Here is a 24,455-nt window from a genome sequence, read left to right as displayed (position 1 = left end):
AGAGGAGGTTGACCAAGGACCCGTTTGTACTCTGGAAAGTTCCCAAGAGCATGGAGGGCCTAGGGACCTTGGAAGAGGAAGCCGCAAGGTCTGTGTTCCAAGACCTGCCCAGCCACTAGGGAGGTAATGGATTTCCCCAACTGGCTCAGGAGCAAGAGCAGAATCCTCCCCTTATCTTGGCTGGGGACAAGGGAGGATGAGCTGGTGGGTGGGTGCTCCTTGGTCTATCTCCTTCTGCCAGCATTCTGCTCCCCCCCCCCCCCCCCCCCCCCCCCCCCCCCCCCCCCCCCCCCCCCCCCGCCCGCCGCCCCAGGATTCCTCACATCCCAGGGACAGCTGGAAAGGTAGAAGTTGAGGTCTGCCCAGTGAACTGCTCTGGGCTGTTTCTTCATTCACTCCCATATTACACACACGGAGCTGGGGGAAGGGCAGCAGCCAAGGCTTCTAGAGAACTTTATAAAACACATTCAATCTGAATCTCATTTGATCATCATGCCAAGCCAGTGATGTAAATGATAGTATCCCCAACTTAGAGATGAAGAACCGGAAACTCGGCAAGGTTAAGTTTCACCTTCCTGAAAACCAACCAATAGTCTGCATCCCGTTTCTCTCCCCCTAAAGGATTTCAATTCAAAGTGCCTCCGAAAAGAACCAGACCCCAGAGGGGTTACCCAACAGAGAGGGGAGATGTGGCCTACATCTGCTCGCAAACCCAGCTGGAAAAGGGCATTGGAAAAAGCTGTGGGAGGAACTCAGGCATCAGGCAGACTGCCCTGCTCCCCAGGCTTGGCCTGGAGCGGGGGCGGGGGGGGCGGGGGCAGAGGGCTCTAAATCTCTAAATGGGTGACAAAGTGGTCTGCAGAATCTCTCCAACACAAATGGCACCCCCCAGCCCCTTCCCTGGGAGCCTGTTAGGCAGGCAGATGAGGGAGAATTGGCCACGAAGACCGGGGCCCCCAGCAGCCACAGCAGCAGCTCACAGCACTGGAGCCGTTAAAAAATGACTCAACCAGAAAGTGCGTTTGAAGAGACGCCTGCCAGGGCCCCAGAGCCAAACCTCAAAAAGATGAAGTGAGAGAGAAGAGCCTGCGGGGGCCAGGCTGGGGGTGGAGGCCCAGCCTAGAGCCGGCCTGGCCAAATAAGGGCAAATGCTCCCAGCCTGACCAATGGGGTGCGAGCAGCCATGTCATTGGGCTGTGGCTGGAGGGGTGGGGTGAGAGGCCTGGGGCAAAATGGGAGCTGGGGACTGGGACAGGGGGCCCAGGCCCACCAGGCAGGGTCCAAGGGTGAGTGAGCACGGGGAGGTGTTGAGAGGCCCTCATACTCATCCCCTACTGAGGTCAGCAGATCCACATGCCCTGAAAGCCCCACCTGGAGCCTGGGGCTTAAGGGGGCAAAAGGAAGACTAGGAGGACCCCTGGCTCCTGCCCCAGTTAAGGACCCTAGGTCCCCATCTGCCATAGCAGAAATCGAGAGAGGCCATAGGACAGTTGGGCTGACACATCAGTGTAGCCTTATCTGGCTACTGACCGTGGGCCAGTGCTATCACTTGAACCGAAACTCAGTTTTCTCATCTGTGAAAGGGGAATAATGCCTCACAGATGGTACTGAGGATCAGAGGCAATAATGAAAGTGGCCACTTTTGAAACTGGTAATTGCCATACTGATACAGTAGTTTATTAGAAGCCCAAGAACTGCTTCTCACTCAGACTCTTGCCTCCCAAGTGCTGTGAAAGATCCCTTTGGAAGGACATCACGTGGTTCTCAGTTCTGGCCTCTGGTGTCTCTAGCAGGGGAGGAGAGGTGTGGAGTCAGAGGCGTCCTTCTAATCTAAGCCTAGTCCCTCCTGCTGCAGAAGCAGAAGAGACACGCTTTCCTCAGGCTCATTCACCAGGGACATGCCGTGCCCACCTTGACTTCCTCCACCCCATCTTCCCTGCCTGGCCCCACTGAGCTCCGCACCCTGCCCCCATCTCCCTGCTCCCCTGGGCTTCAGGGCTGAGGAAGTGAGTCTATTCAGCTGCCCAGAGAAAGTGCCAGTGTCTCAGCTGCCAGCACAGGGTGGGGGCAGCTGCTGGCTTCTCCCAGGACCTGTGATCGCTCCCTTGCCTTGGGCCCTGCCAGCCCCAGTTGGGACCACCGCCCAGGAGGAAAGCTCGGTGATGGCTGCCACTGTCTTCCTCTCTGTGGAGTCCTTCTTTCTCTCAAGCACGAATTTGCATTTCCCCCTCTGCCTTCTGCTACTCAAGCCCCAAGGGAGAGGGTGACCGTTAAACCCCTTCGTCTGCCAGTGGCCCCAGAGCACTCACTTCCTTCCAGGTATTTTCCGGGATGGGAGGAGGGGTGAAAGAGTGACAGTTGCTGGGTTTGGGGAAGAATGAGGAATCCATTTTGGAGAGAAGCTGGGGTCCCTCCATCCTGGTGTTGCTTGCCTTACCTCAAGCTCTCTCTGTAGCTCAAGAGCTCAGTGTGGAGGAAAGAGAGTGCATAGGCAGGAAGCAGCACATAGGAGCTCTCAGAATGGGCCTGCCAGGCCCCTGACTTCTTACGGGCCCAGGCCTTCATCCGCGGGATGGACCCCCAAGAAAACCTGGGGCGTCAAGTGCTCTGTCCATGACCCCATGCCACCTGCCCTTCACTCCGGGAGGGGAGTATGAGAATAGGGGTGCCACAGGTCTGCAGAAGAGGGGCCGTCATATTTCTCAGACAATTTGGCATCTAGGCGCCACCAGCACAGGTGGTTTTCTCTGCACTCAGTTCCTGCTCTCTGGGATCTCAAAGCAAAGAGAAAACAAGCATTTGTAGGCCGAAGGCACCAAGTCAGGCAGTGCAGGATATAAGGTAGCAGGCTGACCACTGCCTCCGGTGCTCCATCTTCTCACCCATAAAGTGTGTGTTGGGGAGAGGGGGCCGGGCTGAGCCATGATCTCCCAGCCTTCATTGTCTGTATGATCTGTGGTCATTCTTCAGCCCCAACACTCTGGTGAAGGCCTCAGAGGCCCAAAGGCAGCCATGTGCTTTCTTCCTCAGTTTAAGCCTTACTGGCCCAACCAGTAGCAATTTTTACCAAGTGTGGCTGTCTGTTCTGTCAGTTCAGACAAGACTGGAAGAGGGACAGCTACACATGGGCAGCAGAAGTGACAGTTGACAGGCTGACATGAATCCAAGAGGTAGAAAAACAATCAGTCTCAGAACCACTTCACCACATGATACAGAAATGGAGGTTTATAACAATGACTTTGAGCCAAGTAGAGCTTAAATCACATCCAGAATCTTGTATCCAAATAGCAAGGAAGTATATATTTAAAACACACAGCACACACAAACTTATGTCATAAAAAAAAAAAACAAGAGAACAGAGAGATTAAATTAAAAGCTGTGGTGCGCAGAGGAGAATGTTTCAGATGTGGTATGCTTGTGTGTGACAGACGAATTGGAACACCCATCGTCCAACGATACTCCAGGGATGACATTCTTGCCACACTGACCGAGAACAGACAACTTTGGGTAAAGAGAATTCCTTAGAATCACTTTCTAGTTTACAGCTCTCAAATTGCTTTCACACAAATTAGTGTACTTCTCACAACTATCCTAAGATAGGACTGTTGTCTTTAAGTGAACTTTTCATTGGAAGTTAGCTACAAACAGAAAAGTGAGAAAACCATGAGTATATAACTCAATAAATTTTCAGAAAGTGAACGACCTTCTGTTCACTTGATCAAGCACTTGAACTAGCACCCAGATCAAGAAACACTATGACCAACACTGTAGGGTCCCATGTGGCCTCTTCCACTCCCCCCTTTCTGAGGCAACCACTCTCCTACCACCTAAACCAGCGTTCTATTGGCTGCATTTTATAGAGTGGAAACTTTGTTTTAGGGCAGCGAAGTAACTGGGAGGCAGGAACAACGCCCCTGACTGTCTATGTATGTAGACTTTCATCCCGAGTCTCCGTGTCCGGTGGAGTGCAAAGGTGCCATAATTGGGCCACAGATGGAGGTGGGGAGTAAAAAAGCCGAGGAGGTTGGGAATTAGGAGGCACAGGTCAACAGATGCCTAAGACCTGCTGGAGTAGAAAAGAAGAGGCAGTCAGGAGGGAATTGGAGAAGGGCTGGATCAGTTGCCCAAAGTCCTGCATAGGGATCCTTGAGTAAATCCCAAGGATCACTTCCCTGGACCATTTTCCCAGACTGCCTCCCTCTCTTTGGTTAATTTGTGTTTGTTTTGGCTTTTGTTTTTTTAAGTTTACTTAAGTACTCTCTACACCTAATGTGGGGCTCAAACTCACAACCCCGCAATGAAGAGTCACATGCGCCCTCAACTGAGCAAGCCAGATGCCCCTCTGTGGGTAATTATAGACTTGGGGACTAGAGATATAAGTGGTGGGTGTAGGGTATTTGGGGGACTCAACATATAGGCACATGTCACTTTCACTCAATAATAACCTAATGCCTCATGGTGGTTCTGGAATACTCATGAAGGGAGCAAGCCCAGAGTCTGGTACCACTATGCTAAATTGGGTGTGGGCAATGTATTTCTTGAGCTAAGGCTCTACTTCTTGATCAGGGCCAAGTGACTTTAACTTTGACCCTCAGTCTGTTCATCACTAGGTAAGGATGTTAACTATGATATAGAGGGGGAAAAAAAAAACTATGATATAGAGGTTTTGTGAGGATCAGATAATGGACATGAAAGTCCTTTTGTTAGTTGTAAAAAGTTATTTAAATAAAAGGCTTTACTGAGCAACATGAACCAGACTTCCAAAGTAAAACATCAGTCTATTCTTCAACCTTACCTACCTCTCTCTTTTATATACACTCACAGGATCAGGTGTCAGGGAGGGGCCATGAGAATTGAATGGCAGGTTATAGGGGCACCTGGGTGGCTCAGTTGGTTGAGTGTCTGACTTTGGTTCAGGGCATGATCTCATGGTTCGTGGGTTTGAGCCCCATGTTCAGGCTCCGTGCTGACAGCTCAGAGCTTGGAGCCTGTTTCAGATTCGGTCTCTCTCTCTGCCCCTCCCCTGCTCATGATCTCTCACTCTCTCTCAAATAGAAAATAAAACATTAAAAAAAAAAAGTGAATGGCCACTTATAGACAGGCTTGGAGTAAGAAGGCAGTGGCCGTGCCCAGAGGAAATGAGGCCCAACCTAAAGAGCCCAGCCTGAGCTTAACCCTCCCTAGGTCATCCCCATTTAACTCTTGGGGAAATGGCTTCTGACCAGAATGTTCTGACCCTTTTTCTATCAGCCACCAATCACTGCCTAGGGCCAGAGGCTGCATTCAGCAATCCATTACCACTTAGCCAGCCTACCCCACCGGCAATAGTGGGTAGGAAGTAGAAAACTGAGGAATGAGAAAACGAGGGGGGAGGAAGGCAGCCTGGTCACTACTCTTGTCTAACCTGCATCAGTCTTTGTTGAACTAGGGAGGAGGAGCCTTGCTTTCTGAAGGGAGAAACCAAATTACTGAGTGAGAAACGAAGACCAAGACTGTGAGTAGAACTCAGGAGTCAGAACGGGGCTGAACCTTTGACAGGCACGGCGAGCAGGCATAGCCCTCATGCACATGCAACAGGGCAGTGGCACCCGCACCTGAAACCTTCTCTCCCACGTAGCATTGCTCTCTCCCAGGGAGCCTTGAAGAACCAGAGATCCCTCTTTGTCTCTTTGGGCTCCCAGCAGGCGATGGGACTCCCGCACCTTACTGCTTGTCAGGGCTGCTGAGTGGCACCGTAAGCAGGTTCAAGGACCAGTGAAAGCAAGAAAGCAAATTCAGAAGCAGCTCCCAGGCAGGGCCTACTTGGCACCAAGTCTGTGAAATCCGGTCCCAGCAACTGGCCACCCCTCCCCCACAACCATCAGGGCCTGTGTCTTTCGCTTCCTGCGAGGCTAACAGTTAGGGCCTCCGCTCAGAGTGGGGCTGAGGCCGCCGGAGTGTGGTTATTTGTGCACGGCTCCTGCTGCCTCCCCTCCCCACAACTGTTTCCATTCTCACCAAGCAGCCACGTCAGGGTCAGACATGCAGGACAGCAGCTGGGGATTTCCAAGGGACTTTTTGAGAAAAGCCAGTGAAAGTTGGGTGTTGGCTGCACGGCCTAGGCACTCTTGCTGAAACCCACTTCTTCCCTCCAGAATGTAAGGCTGGTCTTGTGGGGCTACTTCCTAAGGATACTTTCAAATTGAAACTGAACAGAACCTGCCACCCCTTGAGCTCTTTCAGTTTGCTGGGCTGGAAAAATCTTTCAAAAACTCAGTTGAAATTGGGGTTAATAGGCCATTCCTTCAACGCTTGAAAACCTCAGTAATAATGGCTCTGGTTTGAGGCTCTGTGTGCGACATGAGCAAGCTGGGCCACAACCAGCCTCCTTCCCATGGGCCCATGAGAGGACGAGGACAAGGACAAGGATGGGAAGGGGTCACTAGAGAGTCAGCACTTCTCCCTCCTTCCCACACATTCCAGGCCACAGGTGACAGGAGACACTGACTCACTAGCAACACCAGGTGGCTAAGATACACAAAGCCCTAGAGTAGGCACCTCTGCGTAGGAGTCGAGAGTCCATTCTGCAGTGGTGATTCCGGGCATTTCTCCACTATTTTGGTTGACTGTGCGCATACTGTATACATTAAAGAATAACTAATTTTAAAAAAGTAAGTGAATTTTACCTTTTATAAAACCTAAATTCTAGAATTTTCACATTGCTTCATTTTTATAATCACCACAATACTGAGGAAAACAAGCAGAGTGTTATCATTGTTTTACAGATGGAGAACAGGAAACTTAGGCAATCAAAATGGGGATATTGATAGGATTCTTTGTGAAAATTTAAGTAAATAAGAATTTATGGTAAATTTTCATTCCAAAACAAATAACTTGTCTTGACGAATAACAAACCCCCTACTAGGCCAGAGGAGAGAGGGACGGGCCCAACTCCTACAGAGGCATAAACTAACCAGACCAAGACCCAGCAGTCACCTAAGGGTCTCAGGTTAGAGGAAGCAGCAGATGTGAGTAGGTGTGGGAGAGAGGGCCATGGTCAGCACTGACTGGACTTACGTATAGGAAGAGCAGCAAATAGGAATCAAAAAGGATATAATATGTGTGTGTGTGTGTGTGTGTGTGTGTGTGTGTGTGTGTGTGTTAAACATGGTCAATGGGCAAAGAATACTTATGAAGCCTCAGGACTTTTTAAGAAATACCTGCTGTGCCAGGTCTAGACAGCAAAGGTCTACGTGATGGGGTTGCCTAGACTCAGGACAGCAGACCTTCCAACAGGACCCAAGAAAGCACACTAGAAAGGCTGCAACTCCGGAGCCCAAATGATGGGTAGTGGAGAGTAGAAGGGCTTCTGCTGCTCTGCCAAGGTGCTTACAGGGTTAAGGGGTTCTTACTGAGCCCAGGTAAAAGGAAGAAAGGAGGAGGTAAGGCATCTGTCGTGGGCTTAAGAACTTCCCTAGAGGTTCATGTTTATTGGCTTTTGACCCAGAGTCTTGCCCATGGGTAAACGCACAGACCTGGGCTGTGAGTAGAAAGACCAGTATCCTACCTCCCATTCCATTCAGTCTCTGTTAATCCATAAACCCAAACCACCCCCACCAACAGTCCATAGGTAAAAAGGCCCAGGGACATGCTGTGCTCTCAACAGTCTGCTGAGTCTCAGAATTGGATGGTGGGGAGTGTCTGAAATTCTGCCCATTTAGTTCCACAACAAAAAATAAGCAGAGGCAAGATGCCGGCGGCCATGCATCTTGCTAGGTCTTTATAGCTGTGTCTCTGGATTTGTAGGCCACTCCTCGGCTTTTCAGCTCTCGCACGATTCCTGTGGCAGGAAAAGAAACAACTCTGTGAGGAAGGAAGATTCCAGAGGATAAGAAAAGTCCCTCCACTACCACTTTGTAGGAAGAAAGGTTGTTCCTAAGCAAAGCGGAGTTCCTAGACAGCTCATCACCAGTCCTGCTGGGTTGGCTTGTTACCACTGGAGTCAGGTAAGTGTCTGGCGATGACTTGGTAAAAGTGAGAGGAAAACAGAAGACACACTGTACTCGTTGAAACCAAGGGTTCTGGAGCCAAAATGCCTGGGTTCAAATTCTACCTCCTTACTTAACTAGCAGGGTGACCATGGACAAGTTATGTAACCTCTCTGTGCCGCATTTCCCTCAAAGAGATGTGAGGACGAGTGTGCAATCACAAAAAGGACTTCCTCAGAGCTGGGCACAGTAAATGAATATCAGCTGCTATTATGATTATTATTACCTTGCGGCAGGCGACCAGTGACTGACACTGCATACACACCCGGCTTAAAGTTACCTAAGAGAGCAAAAAAAGATGGCAGTGAGAGTAAATTAAGTCTAAAGACCAAATGGAGGTTGAAGCTAACAACGAAAGAAATGCTGCAGCTCTGAGAGGAGAGCAATCACCTCTTTTGGTTACAATGTTAAATGACAGGGGACAGGACACTCTTATCTTTCTCACTCTGAGGACACATACGTAGTGATCTAAGACTCTCCCACTGAACCCAAGGGCAGAAACAACACAACTAGGCCAGGAGAAGGAGACAGGAGACACTTACTGACTCGCTGCCACTTGGACACCCAGCTGTCCTCTGGACTCATCATCGCAATGATTCTGAGGAAGGGAAAGAAACAGAAGTCAGGCTGAGCCTCGCCCACTGGAGAAGAGCGATGGAGGAGACTGCCCACGTTATACTCTGCTTCCAGCTGGCAAAACAGTTCTGGGAGAGGAAACACAGGAAAAAGCCAAGTACTGAGTCTTTACTAAAGCAGGGGAAAGTGACTTCTAATGCTGCAAAGGGGCTGATCCAAAGTTAGTACTGAAGAAGGTTCTTTACCCGCCAATCACAAGTCAGTCATTATCCCCAAAGGACTAGTTTCACCAGGCTCAAAAACGTCCTTAGCCCAGACTCCCTGGGAAACCAGCTTTTTCTGATTACAACCAACATGACCACTAGGGGGCTGGGCCTTAGTGCAAAGGGGGAGGGTAAATGAAAACGATGGGCCCTCCTACCAGAAGTAAACTAGACTTGGCCAAGATATGCCTCTAATGAGCTGTAGAGCTCAATGCACATATGAAACTCAAAGACATGAAAAACACCTAGCACAGAATAGGTGCTTAAGAAACATTAATTCTTATTATCCTAATAGTTCTTCCTAGGATACATCTGATCCTAAAACACAGGCAACAGAAAGGCTACTGAAGAGCTAGAAGCCTGCCTTTTGAGCTTGACATGTAAGTATCAGGTGCCTTCAGAAGCCTCAGAGGTCATTTCTGTCATTGATTCAATCAAATGCTTAGTGATCGCCTATTGTGACAGATCAGTTCTAGACACTGACATTTGTTGATTACCTCCTCAATAACCATTCCCTTTTCTCTTGGTAACAATCTTGGATTCTTATTTGGAGGGCCTCCCTCCCCATCCAAATCCTACATTCTAGCCACACATTGTGAGTGGAAGTGACCCCATCCTCCAGGGCGGTTAAGTAGGGTAACACTTGCCCCGGCCTGGCAGAATGATCTGGGGTAGGCACATATGCAGGCCATTCTCCTGATCAAAACTGTATTTTCCTCTGTCCTTCATAATCTTCTTATCTAGCTTTACAGTGCCTGTTATCCTACCTTATGAGTTAATCTAAACAAAATTCCCACCATTCTACAAACATACCCTGGTTTTCCCACCCCATGATTTTGCTCTAGTCATTCCCGTTTAGAATGCTTTTTCTAAATGCTCTCTCACCTCAACCTCCTCAAAAATACTGTACTTCTTTAAGAGCCTGGTTCCCATGCTATCTCCTCTGCTTTTGGCTGAGTTCATCTGGCCTCCTCCGATCTCCATTAGCCTTTGATATACCCATTCTCCAAAACCTAATATGCACCGGAATACACAAATAACTCCTACAACTCAACAATAAAATGCCAAATAACCTGATTCAAAAGTGGGAAAAGGACTTGAACAGACATGTTTTTGAAGAAGATATACAAATGGCCAATAAGTACATAAAAAGATGCTTAACATCCCCATTCATTAGGAAAGACAATCAAAACCACAGAGATACCACTCCATACCCAATAGGGTAGTTTCTATTAAAACCAAAACGAACAAACAAAAAAACAAGTGTTGGGAAAGGTGTGGATAAACTGGTAAAATGGTGCTGCCACTATGAAAAACCATCTGACGTTTCCTCAAAATACTAAACATAGAACAACTTAGCAATCCCACTTCCAGAGATATGCCCCAAAGACGTGAAAGCAGGGGCTTGATCAGAGATTAGCAAAGCCGCGTTCTCAGCAGTGTTATTCATAACAGCCAGAAGATATAAGCAACCTAAGTGTCTATCAACAGACAAATAGATAAAATGTGATAGATATAAAAATGGTATTATTCAGCTTAAAAAAAAACTTCTGACACATGCTACAATACAGATAAACCTTGAAGATACTATGCTAGTGAAATGAACCAGTTACAAAAGGAAAAATACTGTATGATTCCACTTATGTGAAGCACCTACAGTACACTTTAAATTTATACAGAAAGAGAGAATGGTGGTTGCCAGGGGCTGTGGGGAGGGGGAAATGAGGAGATGAAAAAAGTTCTGGAGATGGATGGTAGTGATGGCTGCACAACGCTGTGACTACACCTAATGCCACCGGATTCTATACTTAAAAATGGTAAATTTTCTGTCTACATATTTTATAACAATTTTTTAATACTCCAATATACAAAACTTTACACCGCCTCTCTCTTACTAGTAAATACATCACTGGGTAACTTGACATCTCTCACAGCAGCCAACACAGTACTTTACTCATAGATCAGAGTCCCTTTATTCATTCATTAGCAACTTTGTTACAGTGTGAATAAATAATCGAAGGGACTGAGATTCTGACTGTGCACATGCATGTGTAGGAAGTAAGATTCCATGACAACAACATCTTTTTTGCCCAATCCTTCATGCTTCCTTAAAGGAAATCAAAGAATGGATGGAGCTGGCCCCATTTTGAAGGTTCAGCAAGTACTGGGTTTGAGCCCAATTTGTGTGTAAATCCTTAATTGGCCTAGATGCCGAGATATTTACAGTATCTCCTTAACCCCCAAAGAATACTGCCATCTGGCTCCTACCTTGGTGGAAAAAATGGAGACCTGGCTACTTATGATACTCATTTCCCTTTCTCCCCATTGGACAATCTCACTAAAGGAAAATTTTTCTTACAGGTTCTCTTCGACATATCTAAAAGCAACAGCTTTCGGGCAGTAATTTACCACTTCTGTACCTTACCTTCATCTTCAAAAAGGATCTTCATGCATTCAGCAAACATTATTAGTCATCTGCCACCTTCCAGGCCCTGTGCCAAATCATGGTGCACAACATAAACACAGACCCTACCTACCAACAATGAGCTGACAGTCTCTAATGAAGAACTGTGCAGCAGAAATATAATGTCATTTTAAATTTTTCAGTAGCCATTATTTATGAGTAAAGACAAAATGGCAAAATTAACTTCAATGATATATTTCATTTAACCCAGTGTATCCAAAGAATTATCACTTTGCCATGTAATTAATATTAAAAAATTAAAATATCTTACATTCTTTTTTTCTCGTTCTAAGTCTTGTCAACCTAGTGTATATATTACAGTTTGAGCAAACCTCAGTTTGGACTAGCCACATTTCAAGTGCTCAGTGCCACACATGGCTAGTAGCAACTGTACTGGATGGAACAGGAGTTACTGTATCTCAAAATAACTTTGAGAACAAGTAGGATTATGATCTCAAAAGTCTGCCTCACGTTCATTTGGTGAGTGAGAGTACCGAAGGACTCTAGAGGGGCTTACCCGTCAAAGGAAGAGCTGGTGCAGTCATATACCATCTCCCGGTTACCCTTCATCTGAAGGTATGCATCACAATTGTCACATCCATCATATTCAAACTGGTCTATAGTCTAGGATGGGGAAAAGAGCGGGGAGGAGTGAGTATAAACAAGGTCAAAAGAAAAAGTAGCTTTCTCCATACTTCTACCTGGCCAAGCAGAGGAGTCCCTGTGTTGGCTCTGTCTCATCAAATTCCCCGCCCACCACGCCCCCATTCCTAAAGTTCCACCCTCACAGTCCTCCCTCTCTTATTACCAGCTGCGTTTTACCTACTCCTTTCCCTAGTCTCCTCAGGGTCAGGCATCCTCTCCGACTACTCCCTCAGCTCTAGAGCCTCACCCTCCTCTGACTCCCATTGGCCGACTTCAACAGAAGTTCACTGAACATCTGTTAAGGATCAGACCTGTGCTGAGGATTCGCTCTCCTCCCGACTTAAACAACGGCCCCCAGCATCTTTCCACATCCCCTGCCAAACCCCTGGTCCTGGGCCTTACTGGTCTCTTCGCTATCCCCCAGCCCCGTTCCACATTTCCCACAACCTTGACACCCCATCGCCCCTACAACCGGCTCCCCGAAGGACACCTTGACCAGGGAACACAGCAAACAAGCCCTCAGATGCCGTAGGTCCTTCGGCACCGTCTCCAGTGCCATCCTTTCCGACAAATGAACAGCAAAGAATTGGGCCACAGCCTCCTCAGCCGCAGGAAGTAAACAGCGATTTACCCAGAATGCCTTCTACTTCCGGTGCCTCGCACTTCCTCTTCCGGTGTGGGAAGCCGCGGACCCACCCTTCCCCCCCGCGGAAGAAGATGGTTTCTCCCGCCTGGAGGCGGGGAAGGCTGGGAGTCACCTGGGCCGCCGCGCGCACCCGCCACCTGGGCCGGCGCGAGGGCGAGGCCGGGGCGGCAGTTGGGCCTGTGGGTAGGGCCCGTGGGGGAGGGGCGGCGCGGCTGGCGCCTGCGCGGGAACACGCCGTGGCCTAGGTTGGAATCCCGGCGGGGCGGGCCGTTTGATCTAGGCTGTTGGCAGCGGGCCGCCTGTCCCCTTAGGAGGATCCCAGATGCCAGCCGAGATTGTTTTTTGTCTTCGCGTTTTAAAAGCACAGGGCCAGAGAGTCCACTGCCTCCCTCTGGATTATCTCTGCAGAGAGGAAAAGAAATCAGGGACAGCCCCTTTCTTTCTTGAGAGCAGTATAGGGTTTCCGTTCACCATCCAACGGAATGCTGGCTCGTGAGCCGATGGCTGATACCAGGCCTATTATTTTTAAAACTCTTTACGTATTTTCCCTGTTCCAGCTGATTAATTGAAGTTTCGGGCAGCTGTTAGCATTTAGACACGGGTCCTTTACTTCAGAACCTCTGAAGGGGATTGGAGATTGTGTCTTTTTTGTTGTTTTTTCATTTCACCCTATAGCGAGCTAGATGCTTCTTTGCTTTCCTGTTCAAAACTGGGCAACAATGACCACCCCCTATGAAACCTTTCCTGGAGAAGCAGAAGGGGGACATGTGCTTTGTGAGGATGAGAGCAGAGGCTGCCCCAGGCTCTGCGGAATTCATACCAACATAGCACCAGCTCTTGATCTTGCCAGCAGTCTCATGAGCAGGCAGAGCACAGTCATTTGTGTGTATCAGAATTGGAGCTCTGGGATAGAAGTACCTTCAGGCCCTGCTGTTCTATCCTTCCAACCAGGCCTCCCAACTGAAACAGAGCTTCTTCAAGGGGGGTGTGCTTCTTGAGCCCATGCCATGCGGTGTTCTGTGACTGGGTTAGAATGTTCTCTGTCACTGGATACTTTCCAAACATGCTTTCACGCTTATTTCACAGGAGCCCTGAAATGACTCTCTGAAGTAAGCCTATTTTATGGGTGGAAAAAAAGTGAGGCACAAAGTGTTTGCCCAAGGTCACAAAGTCACTGAAGCATCATAAGAATGTGTGAAGTAAAAAATACAATAAAGTCTGATAGTAACTGGACCACAGTGAGAATCTAGTCATGCGTCCCCCTTCCCTTATCTCACTAACCCGTGTTTTCAGGGGCTTAGAAACCAATTCTTGTCACCTAGTCTACCACTCTGCCCTGTCCTTTCATAAATCAGAGCCTACCTAGCTTCTAATATCAGAAATAATTTATTTCTGTCAATGGAGAAGGTGAATTTGTTACCCTAAGTGATAGTGATGAAAGAACAAAACCACAAGACCAGACCGCATTTATGGATAAATATATTAGCAAATAAATACATTTCTCAACATAGTGCCTGATTCAAGCGTCTTTCTGTCTGGTTCAGATATAAATACCCATGTGGATGCTTAGGTAGGTGCTAGTTCCCCACTGACTTTGAGGAAAGATTCCCAGGTAGGGTCCTGTGCCCACTTTGCTCCCACATTCACATTCCAAATGGGATAATGCCTGAGGAGCCGGCAACGATCAAGCTGCCCTGGGGTGAAGATCACCCTCAGGAGGCCCCTCAGCCCTTGCCACTTGGTACCAGCTCCCGGGGCCAGATATCCTGCATGCACACCTTCCTGGGCACCCTGGCCTGTATGGCTTATAATGGGAAGTTGAGCCTTTGGGCCATCTAAACCCAAATGTCCCATTTTGCTTTTCCTTTGTTGTCCCCTGTTCACCATTCCAGCTCTGAGAGAAGACCCTCAGATTCGTTGTCCTTGTTCAGTTGTAATTCTGCCTTTTCTACCTTCATTCCATCCTCCCTTTTCTAGATGAAGTTCAGCAGAAATCCTCTTCTTTCCATCTACTTTGGGACTTTGGGATAGGCAATCTCTAGGAAAGAATTGTTCCCTCCCCACTACCACCACCCCCAACATCCAGAGGAAGTGGGAGTTGCTGGAGAGACAAGGGAGTTTGAAAGTCAGAGGCTCCATCCCAGGTTCTTCATGGTGCCTGACCACTTCCGGGACACGGCTCCACACCCTGGCTTCCCATAGCTTCCCCTCTAACTTAGTAGAGTGGATCTGACAATTAAGAACAAGAAGGGAAGAACATTCTCCCTGATGCACCAGGGCAGGCACTGCCTGGAGAAGCTGCAGAGCCTCCCTTTTTAGGGCTCAGGGCTCACCTAGATTCTTGATCATTTTGCAAAGAAGGAAAATGATAAAAAGCCAGGGCTGCTGCTGATACAGCAGCTTTACCGAGGAGTCAAAGCTGGTGTGCAGGACTCACCCAAGAAAGGAGGTCCTGGCAGGACCCACAGGCAGGCATGCACATGAGCCTTGGGATGAGGAAGACCTGCAGGGTCTGGGGAAAGGAGCAGCACCTTTATAACACCTAACTACCCATACCTAGCCTCCTCTTCTCCCTTCAGGAGCCAGCCCACATAGGTAGTAGCTGGTTGCCAGGCCGGACACAGACTTGCTGCCCTGCAGGTGCGTTCTGCACGCAGGGCCCGGAGCTGGGAGCAGGGAACACCTCCTTCCACCCTCCATCACCACCCCTCTTCCAGAGGATCCAGGAAGTATGGCAAAAAAAAAAAAAGAGGGGTGTTTTCCAAGGTCCTTTCTTCCCTCAGGAGCAGGACTCTATGCCAGGTAGGGCCCCGAGTCAGCCGCAGCACACTCTTGGTTGAAGCAAAGTCTGCGCATCTCACACAGCCTGTTCACACAGCTCCTCAAGCTCCTCCTCTGAGCCTGCATTTAGAGAGGGAGAGGAAAGAGGTCACTGAGGATCAGGCCAGCCTCTCGCTTGTTCCACCTGCAGGGCAGTATGGCTGGCAGGGAACCACAAGGGTGGGGAGCAGGGAATGTGTCCAGAAGGGGCAATTCGATCAAAAGATGGGAGGGACCCCAGTTGGGACACAGGGGAGAAGGGGAAAAAAAAGATAAAGAGAAACATATATAGCAACCAGTGTGTTACAAATACTTACTATTCATTCATTAACCCAATCAATACTTATTAAGCAGTTATGAGTCTGGCCTGTTACCATGCACCAAATAGAAGACCAAAAAGAATAAGCAGGGACCTGACAGTCTTGTAAAGAGGAGGTATACGTGCAAGGGGAGATTCTGTCAGTGCGACAGCACTGGGTCCTAAGACCTTTCCTGGGAAGGGGACAAATCATGTTCCAGTGGAGCAATCAGGAAGGGGCTTCCTGAAGGCGATGAGAAATGAGCTGGTCCTGCAGAAATAGGTTACGAATTCCATTTATGGGAATCAGAAGGCAGCAGAATATTCTGGGCTATAGGGACTGCAAGGAGTATTTACTTGGTTTGGTGAAAGCATGGAACTGGGAAGAAAAGGAAGGGGAAGAGTGAAAAATAAGGCTGGGAAGGAGGATGGGGGCTAGCTGGTGCTAGAGCCTTGAAGGCCAAACCAGGGTTGGCTTCCCCGCCCCCCCCCCCCACTGTGGACAAGAGAACATTTGGAAATTTCTGGACAGTTTATTTGAGGATGATGAGCCTAGCCGCAGTATGTGAACAGCTAACTGTGCCGCACATCTCTGCATGGACAATATGGACAGTGCCCGGCCTTCACAGCCCTGTAAGAGGGGAAGGGAGAGCTAGGAGGCTCCTGCTTCCATCTTCAGGCTGCATCTCAGACATGAGCAAGGGCCATCAGTTCTGAAGAAAGTAAAAAAGGCATCAAGGATACATTTAACAGAACTGGCATTGATTGGATTTGAGGAGCAGGGAAGAGGGAGGCATTGAAACTGGTCCTGAGTATGGGCGAGAGGGGAGGTGGTGGTCTGGGACCAGCAGCACAGGACAGGGTCCAAATGGAGTCATCAAACACATAGCCAAAGTTTGCTTTACCTGGCTCTATGGAAGCAATTATTTTCTCTACTGTAACTATTTACATGCCTGTGACCCCACAAACCTGGATTTCTTGGTGACAAGTTCCATGTCCTCAGAGCCTAGCCTGGAACCTAGCATTTAACAAGCATACAATGCAGGAAGCAAAAAGGAGGGAAGAAGTGAATGAATGAATGATAATAGCTCTAGGACTTAACTGTAGGGTTCATGGACTGTGAGGTCTTATGTTTCAGGACCTTTGGGTCCTGTTTTGGGGTGCCTAGTGACAGCTGTAGGCAAGGAGCTGTGTCATCCACACTATGGGAGAAGATGGGGGAAATGGGGAGGTAGGGGACTCTGGAGGAGGAAGAGGAGAATTTGAGCAAAAAAACACCAAGTTAAAGTTGAGGATTTACATTATCACCTTTGGTTGTAATACAGTATCAGGGATGTACCAAGGTCCCTGGAAAATGAGGTCTTATTAACAAGGATGCTTAGAGGGGAGCCTTAGTTGTTCTTTTACCCCCAGAGGGAGGGGAGAAAAATACAGGGGTTGCTGAGAACTACCGTGATCTTTTTTTTTTCTTTCCTTTTCCTCTCTCTCCCTTCTTTCCTTCTCTCCCTTCCTTCTTTCCTTCCTTCCTTCCTTCCTTCCTTCCTTCCTTCCTTCCTTCCTTCCTTCCTTCCTTTTCATTTACATGGCTCTTCTCATATGGCCTAGGATTATGGATATCAGTAATTCTCCATGCTTTCCTCAAGAGCAAGGAACACTTCTTGGCCTTCTTTGTATTTAAAGCTAATAATTAAACTGTGTGCACTGGTACGGCTTTACTAATTATTAAGATATTGAAACAATTACACTGAAGCTGTAGTCCCAAATAACCCCAAGTGGTGGATTTCCGATGTTTCACCATGCTGTACTGCCCCATGGCTGCCCTGTGATCTGGCAGCTAAATGAGTAGTGCCTGGCTGGCAGAGTGCTTCAGCCGGCACCCCGTGCTATGCCTGTTGTTCATTATTTTGAATGCCACCCATTGCACCCTTCTCAGCTTCTGTCAACCCCTTGTTGGCTGACTTTACCCAACCTGCAATACCCCTATATCCTCTACCCACCACACCCTCTCCCCTTGGAAACTCACCAGGCTGGGCTGGCAGCACCTGGCAGTGTGGGTAAGGGCATGGTCTGCCCTCCAGGGTGCCAGAACTCCATTCGGAAGGCCCCTCCCCAGGTGGGTGTGGTTCCAGGGACTGGCGTGGAGTCAGACATAACCACACTGGCTGTGAACTTGGGTAACAAGAGCCTGGGGTTTCTGGTAGCAGCCTCCTGTCCAGGCCTGGAGGTCCAAAGATCAATGGATGGGCCTCTGGGGACCAAGGGTATGCCAAGCTGGTAGCATAATGGGGAAAAACCTCGCAAGGTGGGTGTGCAGTCAAGTCCTGGGGCCGAGAGGCTGAGGTGGGCTCTGAGAGGCACCCCCGCCTTTTCCTCTGTGGATGTCGAACAGGGAGGCTGGATTTCTGCAAGTGGAAGAGGCTGCTGTGACTAGGGCTGGAGGCATCGGCTGGGCCTGGGGCTGCCTCGATGAGGGCCTTGGGCCGTTGTGGACTGGGGAGCTGTCCTGAAGGGGAGGCTGGGTTGGATCTGCCAGCTTGCGGATCAGGGGAAGGTGGTTCTGGCTGGGGCTGTGTCCGAGGAACAGCAGGCCTGGACTGGGGCGTCCCAGTTTCTGGGCCAGGCTTCCGGCCCTGCCACTGGAAGCGCTTTTTATAGTGGTGGTGCCGGTGGCGGTGGTAGTGGACATGGCTGGAAACCTGGCCTTCTCCTGTGGGCACCACTGAGTCCAAAGAACGGGGCCGAGAGGTCACACTTGGCTGAGTCTCCGCCCCCTGGGGTTCCCCTTCAGGGCTGCAGTATACCAAGGGGTCAAAGTCGCTGCTCAGGGAGCTGCGGAAGGTAGAACTGCTGCCATGGATGCCCTGCAGACTGACATCCGTGCAATTGACCACTGAGTCACTTGAAGAGCCATGACAAGGCCCCGAACTGGAGTCACTAGCTGGCCCATCGGCCATGTAGCCACTGCGTTCTGTGCGGTAGCTTTCTCCAGAGCCGCTGCTGTCGTGAGGCCGGGCCCGGCGTGGGGGTGCTGGGCAAGCAGAGAGGTGCTGCGAGGTGCATCGGAGATGGCTCAGCCCCCAGCCCTGTGCATAGGGGTGCTGGGCCACTGCCAGACGCTGCTGCTCACCCGGAGCCCGGGGATGTGCAACTCTGGGGAGACGGTGGTGCCGGGGGCCCGGGCCTGGCTCCTGGGTGGTTGGGAAGGCACCAGGTCGTGGGGGCCGAGCCACTGCACTCCGGGAAGGGCCCAACAGGTAGGCAGCAGGTAGGTGGTAGTGGGCATGGCCGGGATGCTGGCGGATGAGGTGGAGTCTCCGACCAGGTTCCTGGTAAGACCGAGAGTGTCCCAGGGACTGGGAAAACGAATCTCCCTCTGGAAGAAAGAACCAAGAGCATGGGTGTTTGACTCCACAAACCTGTGGAGGGTGCATTCAGGAAAGCATGACTGTAGTGCACCTATATGAACACCTGCGTGTTTGGTCAGAGTTGAGGGACTGGGGACATTCCTTATCTGCCAGTGCCCTGAGACGCCCTGGCTCCTTCCAGTCTGTCTGCCTCCCTGGGAGCTCCACTGTGTCTGTCGATCCCTGCTCCTGTCATCAGCCCATGTGGGGCTCTTTGACCCAGGGCCACCACCAGTCCACAGTGTACCTTGGGGTAAATTAGAAAAAGGCTATCTTTCCTCACATTACTTTCATCTTTTAGAAAATTTTCATAATATCCTGGTTTTGTTAGAATAAGATACTTTATTGTCAGAAAATCGGAATGATAAATATACAAACCACCCAGATTTAGAATCAGCAAAGTTGTCATAAAGATACAATGTTTCAAGTAATGAAGATGTCCACGATATGAATGGCCCTCCTCTTCATACAAAGCACTCTTGAGCAGTGCACAACTTAAAGAACTATTACAGCAGACCTGCTTTCTCCTCAGCTTCAAGGCAAAACCATCCCTCAGAAAGCAGTTTCGTTCTAGACCCATCTGCCTGCACACAGGGGAGGACTTGGGCCACCTCCTACCTACGATGTTGAACATGCAGAGAGGGCAGGTCCGATGCTGATGTAGCCAGGGGTCCACACACACACGATGGAACTCATGGAGGCAGGAAATGACCCGTAGCTCCTGGAGAAAACAAGGGGGTCCAAGCCAAAGTTATCTGTAGCGTCAGCAGTAACCAGGATTTCCCGGACTCCCTCTGGCCTCTCCTTTTGCCCTCCCTCGGCTTCTTATAAAATACCCCTCAGTAGAATAGAGAGAGTAAGGGCTTCGGTGTCCAGTAAACCTGGATTTTGCCACTTAGCTGCATGACCTTGGGCAAGTTTCTTAACAGAAATGATCTAGTTTTCTGAGTGTGAAATGAGTGTGAAAAACTAATCTACCCCCACCCTGCACTGTCATGAGGCTAAAATGAGATAATGCATCTAAAGCACCCAGTGAAGATCCTGCACATGGTACACACTCAACAAACAATAGTTATCATTCCCTAGAAGACCAGGAAAATATCCAGACCTCAGGGCTGTCCCCTACTTCTGCCTCATGCAAGATGCACAGGATGCCGATGCAACCAGGGCACCCACACCTGCCTGAGTGCCTCCTCCAGCCTCCCAAAGTCCAGCCGCCCCCCCTCAGCCTGGTCACGGAAGTCGTCTGCCAGTCCCGCCTCACCTGGCCCTCAGAGAACTCCTCCAGGCAGATGGCACACACAGGGGCTGAGCTACAGCTGCTACTTGAGTCTGGCCACTCCGCCCGGGCCCTCCTGCAGCTGGCCCGGTACCTCCTGGTGGCCAGCTGGCTGATGGCCCAGGCTGTTCGCTGTTGAAGGGGATCCTGAGAAGAAGGGTGGGCCTCAGAATAGGGCAAGGGCTCCTCCTCCCTCACCCCTGGCCCTCAGGTTTGTGCTTGGCTCCCAGTCACCCGGTTAGATCACATGGCCGACTGGCTACCCCTAGGAGTTTGTCCCCTTCGAGCTCATACATGGCTCTGCCCAGCAGGGCAAGCCCCTCCCACCCCATCCCCCATTCATACCATCAAGCTTTCTTTTCCTTGATGACTCATGAGAGAAATTTTTCATCCAACTGACTGCTTGACATCTTCACTTGGATATCTAATATCAAACTGAATTCCTAATCCCATTAACCACACAACCACGGAGCCATCCTACCCCCTTAAAACGTAAGTCAGATCATGGTCCTACTTCTGCTCAAAATGCTCCAATAGCTCCCATTTCACCCAGCGTAAAATACAGTCCTGCTAATGGCCTAAACAGTCCAGTAAGCCGGGCCCCCCATGACCCTCTATCCTCACCTCCCGCTCTGCCCTCTCACTCACTCTACCCCAGCTACACGGCCCCCTTGCTGTAATTCAGACATAATGGACACGCTTTTGCCTCAAGGCCTTTGCCCTTACCATTTTCTCTGTCTCGATCATATGCTCCCCAGATATCTGCACATTATCACCCCCTCACCCATTTAGGGTCTTTCCTGTAAATGTTGTCCTCTCAATGAGGGCTTTGCTTTTAAAAATTAACTCTGTCTAGGGTGCCTGGGTGGCTCAGTTGGTTAAGCATCTGACTTCAGCTCAGGTCATGAGCTCACAGTTCCTGAGTTTAAGCCCTGCGTTGGGCTCTGTGCTGACTGCTGAGAGCCTGGAGCCCACTTTGAGTTCTGTGTCTCTCCTTCTCTATCTGCCCCTCCCCCACCCCTGCTCACACTTTCTCTCTCAAAAATAAACATTACCAAAAAAAAACTTTTTTAAATAAAAATTAACTCTACCCTTTTACATTCCCTTTTCCCTCTCCCATTTTATGTTTCTCCCAGGAACATGCCACCATCTAAAATACTACATATTTTACTTATTTTGTTTATTGTCTGTCTCTTCCCATTAAAATGAAGGCTCCCTGAGGGATCTTCTGTCTTTTTGTTCACTGCACAATCCCCAATACCTGGAACAGTGCCTGGCCCATACTAGGAGCTCTCTATGTTTGCTGAATAAATAAATGATGGGCAAGCCTCTGTGGAGAGAGGCTGCCAGGGATCAGCAAGTCAGGTGCCCAGGCATTTGAATGTAAATTATTTCAAGAGCATAAGGGCATCTTCTCTCCTCACTTTTCCCTTCCTGCTCATTGCCCTCCCACATGCATAAACATGCCACCTCCACCAGGGAGCCCGCCTCACTCACCGGCCTGCTCTGGTGGGGGCGGCATCGGATGCGCAGCACTGAAGCCAGGATGACCACAAAGATGGTGCCCACCACCGTCAGGAGGATCCACACATCATAATCTGGCTGGAGGAGTGAGCAGAGACGGAAAGAGTCATGTTTCTGGAAAGGCCAGTTTGGGAGGAATTCAGGTGCCCAGGAGGGTGAGGGCTAGAGAGTCTTCCTTCCAGCAGAGGGGATGAGGTGGGGAGGAACCTCAGGTGGGGTTTGGTGGTCCCTATCTGCCCAAGGTCAATCATAGGAGAGGGTCCTCCAGGTGTCCGCCGTGAGAGGTACTATCTGAAGACCTGTGTGCTTGGGAAAAGGAGGAGAAGGACCCCTCTGCAAAGTGAAAGCCACCCAGTGAGCAGTTGGGAGAGGTTTCTAGCTGGTGGAGAAACACCAGCCAGGGTGTCAGGGGCTAGGGGGCCAGGGTTTCATTCTGGCTCTGCTTCTCTGTGCCCTGAAACCACAGAACTGAAAACAGCTTTAGAACTCAGCTGGCCAAGTTGATTCATTCTTGTCCAGAGGCATACAGCTAGTGGATAAAGTTGAACTATCGGGTTTCTAAATTCCCTTTAGCTCCAGGAGTCTTAGGGCTCTCGATGGGAGCTGCCACGGGACACGGTGGTAGTGAGCGCGGGCGCTAGGGCAAGGTCTGGAGATCTGGCATGCTTACCCAGGTTGGTGGCTCCTTCAGCTCAATCCTAACATGGGCCTTTCGGTTCTTGTACACAAACTCCATCAGCTTCTCGGCATCTTTACCCCAGATCAACACCACCGGCCAAGTCAGCCCCAAGGGCTGCTGCAGCTGCAGGAGGGAAAGTGCCCACAAGGGCTGCTATATCCTGACTTGTCCTTCCCCAGATGACTTTATCTCCCTCCATCCAGCTCCCTCTTCAGACGCCCCAATGTCCCCGGGTACCTGCTCAGCAGCAGCTCGGTCCTCAGTGATGTCAAAGAGGACCGCACTGGCTCCTCGCTCCCCTGCCATCCGGGCCTGCAGAGACACAGAGCAGAGGTCCAGCTGCAGTCAGAGAAGGACACGGCCCATCCACCTGTCCATGCCCCGGCCCTGCCCCTCACACGCCTGTCCCTTCCTGGGACGCTATGCGCACTGCACTTCTGCATACTCATACACAACATGTGCTCCGTGGGACTAGGATCCGTGTCCTGCCCTCAGCTCCCCGAGGACCAACTGCCTTCAAGGACAACATTCAATCCTTCCTTTTGAAATGGAATAAATCCTTAACAAGAGTTTAGTAAGTGTCTGGTAGTGGACCTGGCTCTAGAGCTAAGGACAAATAAGACATCGCCTGGCCCTCAAAGTGCCACAAGTCTGCCTTCACTAAGAAGTTTAAGAGCAGGGGTGCCTGGGTGGCTCAGTAGGTTAAACGTCTGACTTCGGCTCAGGTCATGATCTTGCAGTTTGTGAGTACAAGTCCCACGTCAGACTCTGTGCTGACAGCTCAGAGCCTGGAGCCTGCTTCAGATTCCGTGTCTCCCTCTCTCTCTGCCTCTCCCATGCTCATGCTCTGTCTCTCAATAATAAATCTTAAAGAAAAAATGTTTTAAATGTGAGAGCAAAAAGTGGGGAGTGACCAGAACCCACCAAGGGAGTGGGGGTAGGGTGACCAGTCCCCAGTACAGGGAGGGAAAAAGGGAGAAAAAACAAGTGGAGAACTCCTTCAGAATAGAGCTGGGCTTTCTGAGGTCCAGCCCTGCCTGACAAGAGGAGCCTGCGGGGCATCCCCTCAGCTCAGACAGAGTTTCAAGGGCCCAGGACCCTGCTGTCACCCAAGGTCTCCATGGCAGAGCCCAGGCTCAGCCCATCTCTTGATTTCTCTCTCACTGCCACACTTTTCCCGGCTCCAATTCAAGGACTTAATGGAGTCTGTCCAGTGCTTTATCCCTCATCCCTTCCCGGAAGGTGGCACTGGAGGCTGGGTCCCGAGGGACCTGAGAGGCTATTATCACAGGAACACAACTGTGCAGGTGCGCACATGCATGCTTGCCAAGGTTCCAAGAGCAGGGTCTAGCCAACCAGGCAGAGCAGAACCAGAGAGAGAGAGAGAGATAAAGAGAGACAGAGACAGAGAGAAGCAGGAATCTAGAAGCTGGGTGTGGGGTAAGAGAACTGAGATAAGAGCCAGGGGTAGGGTGGAGGCGCAAGGGCAAAGGAGCCACAGACAGATACTGCCTTGCCTTGGTGTCAGCCTCCCTGCCCAGCACAGCCGCTCTCCAGGCTTTCTCCCCTGGCTCATTTTGCCCTGATATCAGCCTGGGACCTGGTGCCCCTAGGTCCCTTCTGAGTCTTTGGGGCCTTCCTGCAGGCGCTGAAGGAGTTAATCCCTCTGCCAGTCGTGGTGGCAGGAAGGGGAGTCAGCGCTGGGTCTTACTCACACTCTCAGTGCTTTGATCTCTGCTTTCCTTCCCGGAGGGAGCCTGTCGGGGCAGGTCTCCTGCCAGGCAGGCCAGGGGAGCGGTTTGCTCCCGTTCCCTGCTCCCTACACCCCAG

The 24,455-nt window shown here is 50.1% G+C and overlaps 2 protein-coding genes across 3 annotated transcripts in view; both read right to left on the bottom strand.

Moving 5' to 3' along the window:
* Positions 1–6,655: 6,655 nt before the first annotated feature.
* On the bottom strand, positions 6,656–12,619 carry SUPT4H1 (SPT4 homolog, DSIF elongation factor subunit). The gene is made up of 5 exons (XM_029928336.1): positions 12,466–12,619; positions 11,848–11,954; positions 8,570–8,625; positions 8,254–8,307; positions 6,656–7,819 (listed from the first exon to the last, which is right to left on the bottom strand). The coding sequence occupies exons 1-5, from the start codon at positions 12,532–12,534 to the stop codon at positions 7,752–7,754; spliced, it is 354 nt and encodes a 117-aa protein (XP_029784196.1). The 5' UTR covers positions 12,535–12,619; the 3' UTR covers positions 6,656–7,751.
* A 1,463-nt stretch (positions 12,620–14,082) lies between these two features.
* The window catches only part of RNF43 (ring finger protein 43), a 66,998-nt gene continuing 56,625 nt past the window's right edge, over positions 14,083–24,455 (bottom strand). For both annotated transcript variants that reach the window (XM_029928984.1, XM_029928983.1), the window contains 7 exons: positions 22,863–22,937; positions 22,617–22,748; positions 21,920–22,024; positions 20,408–20,569; positions 19,762–19,864; positions 17,763–19,112; positions 14,083–15,522 (listed from right to left, as the gene is read on the bottom strand). In XM_029928984.1, coding sequence (XP_029784844.1) covers positions 15,479–15,522; positions 17,763–19,112; positions 19,762–19,864; positions 20,408–20,569; positions 21,920–22,024; positions 22,617–22,748; positions 22,863–22,937 — 1,971 coding nt within the window. In that variant the 3' untranslated portion in view covers positions 14,083–15,478. The remainder of the gene's footprint in view (positions 15,523–17,762; positions 19,113–19,761; positions 19,865–20,407; positions 20,570–21,919; positions 22,025–22,616; positions 22,749–22,862; positions 22,938–24,455) is intronic.

Source organism: Suricata suricatta, chromosome 17, assembly GCF_006229205.1.
Source record: "Suricata suricatta isolate VVHF042 chromosome 17, meerkat_22Aug2017_6uvM2_HiC, whole genome shotgun sequence".
Classification (NCBI taxonomy): domain Eukaryota; kingdom Metazoa; phylum Chordata; class Mammalia; order Carnivora; family Herpestidae; genus Suricata; species Suricata suricatta.
This window is presented reverse-complemented; position numbering and strand designations above follow the sequence as displayed.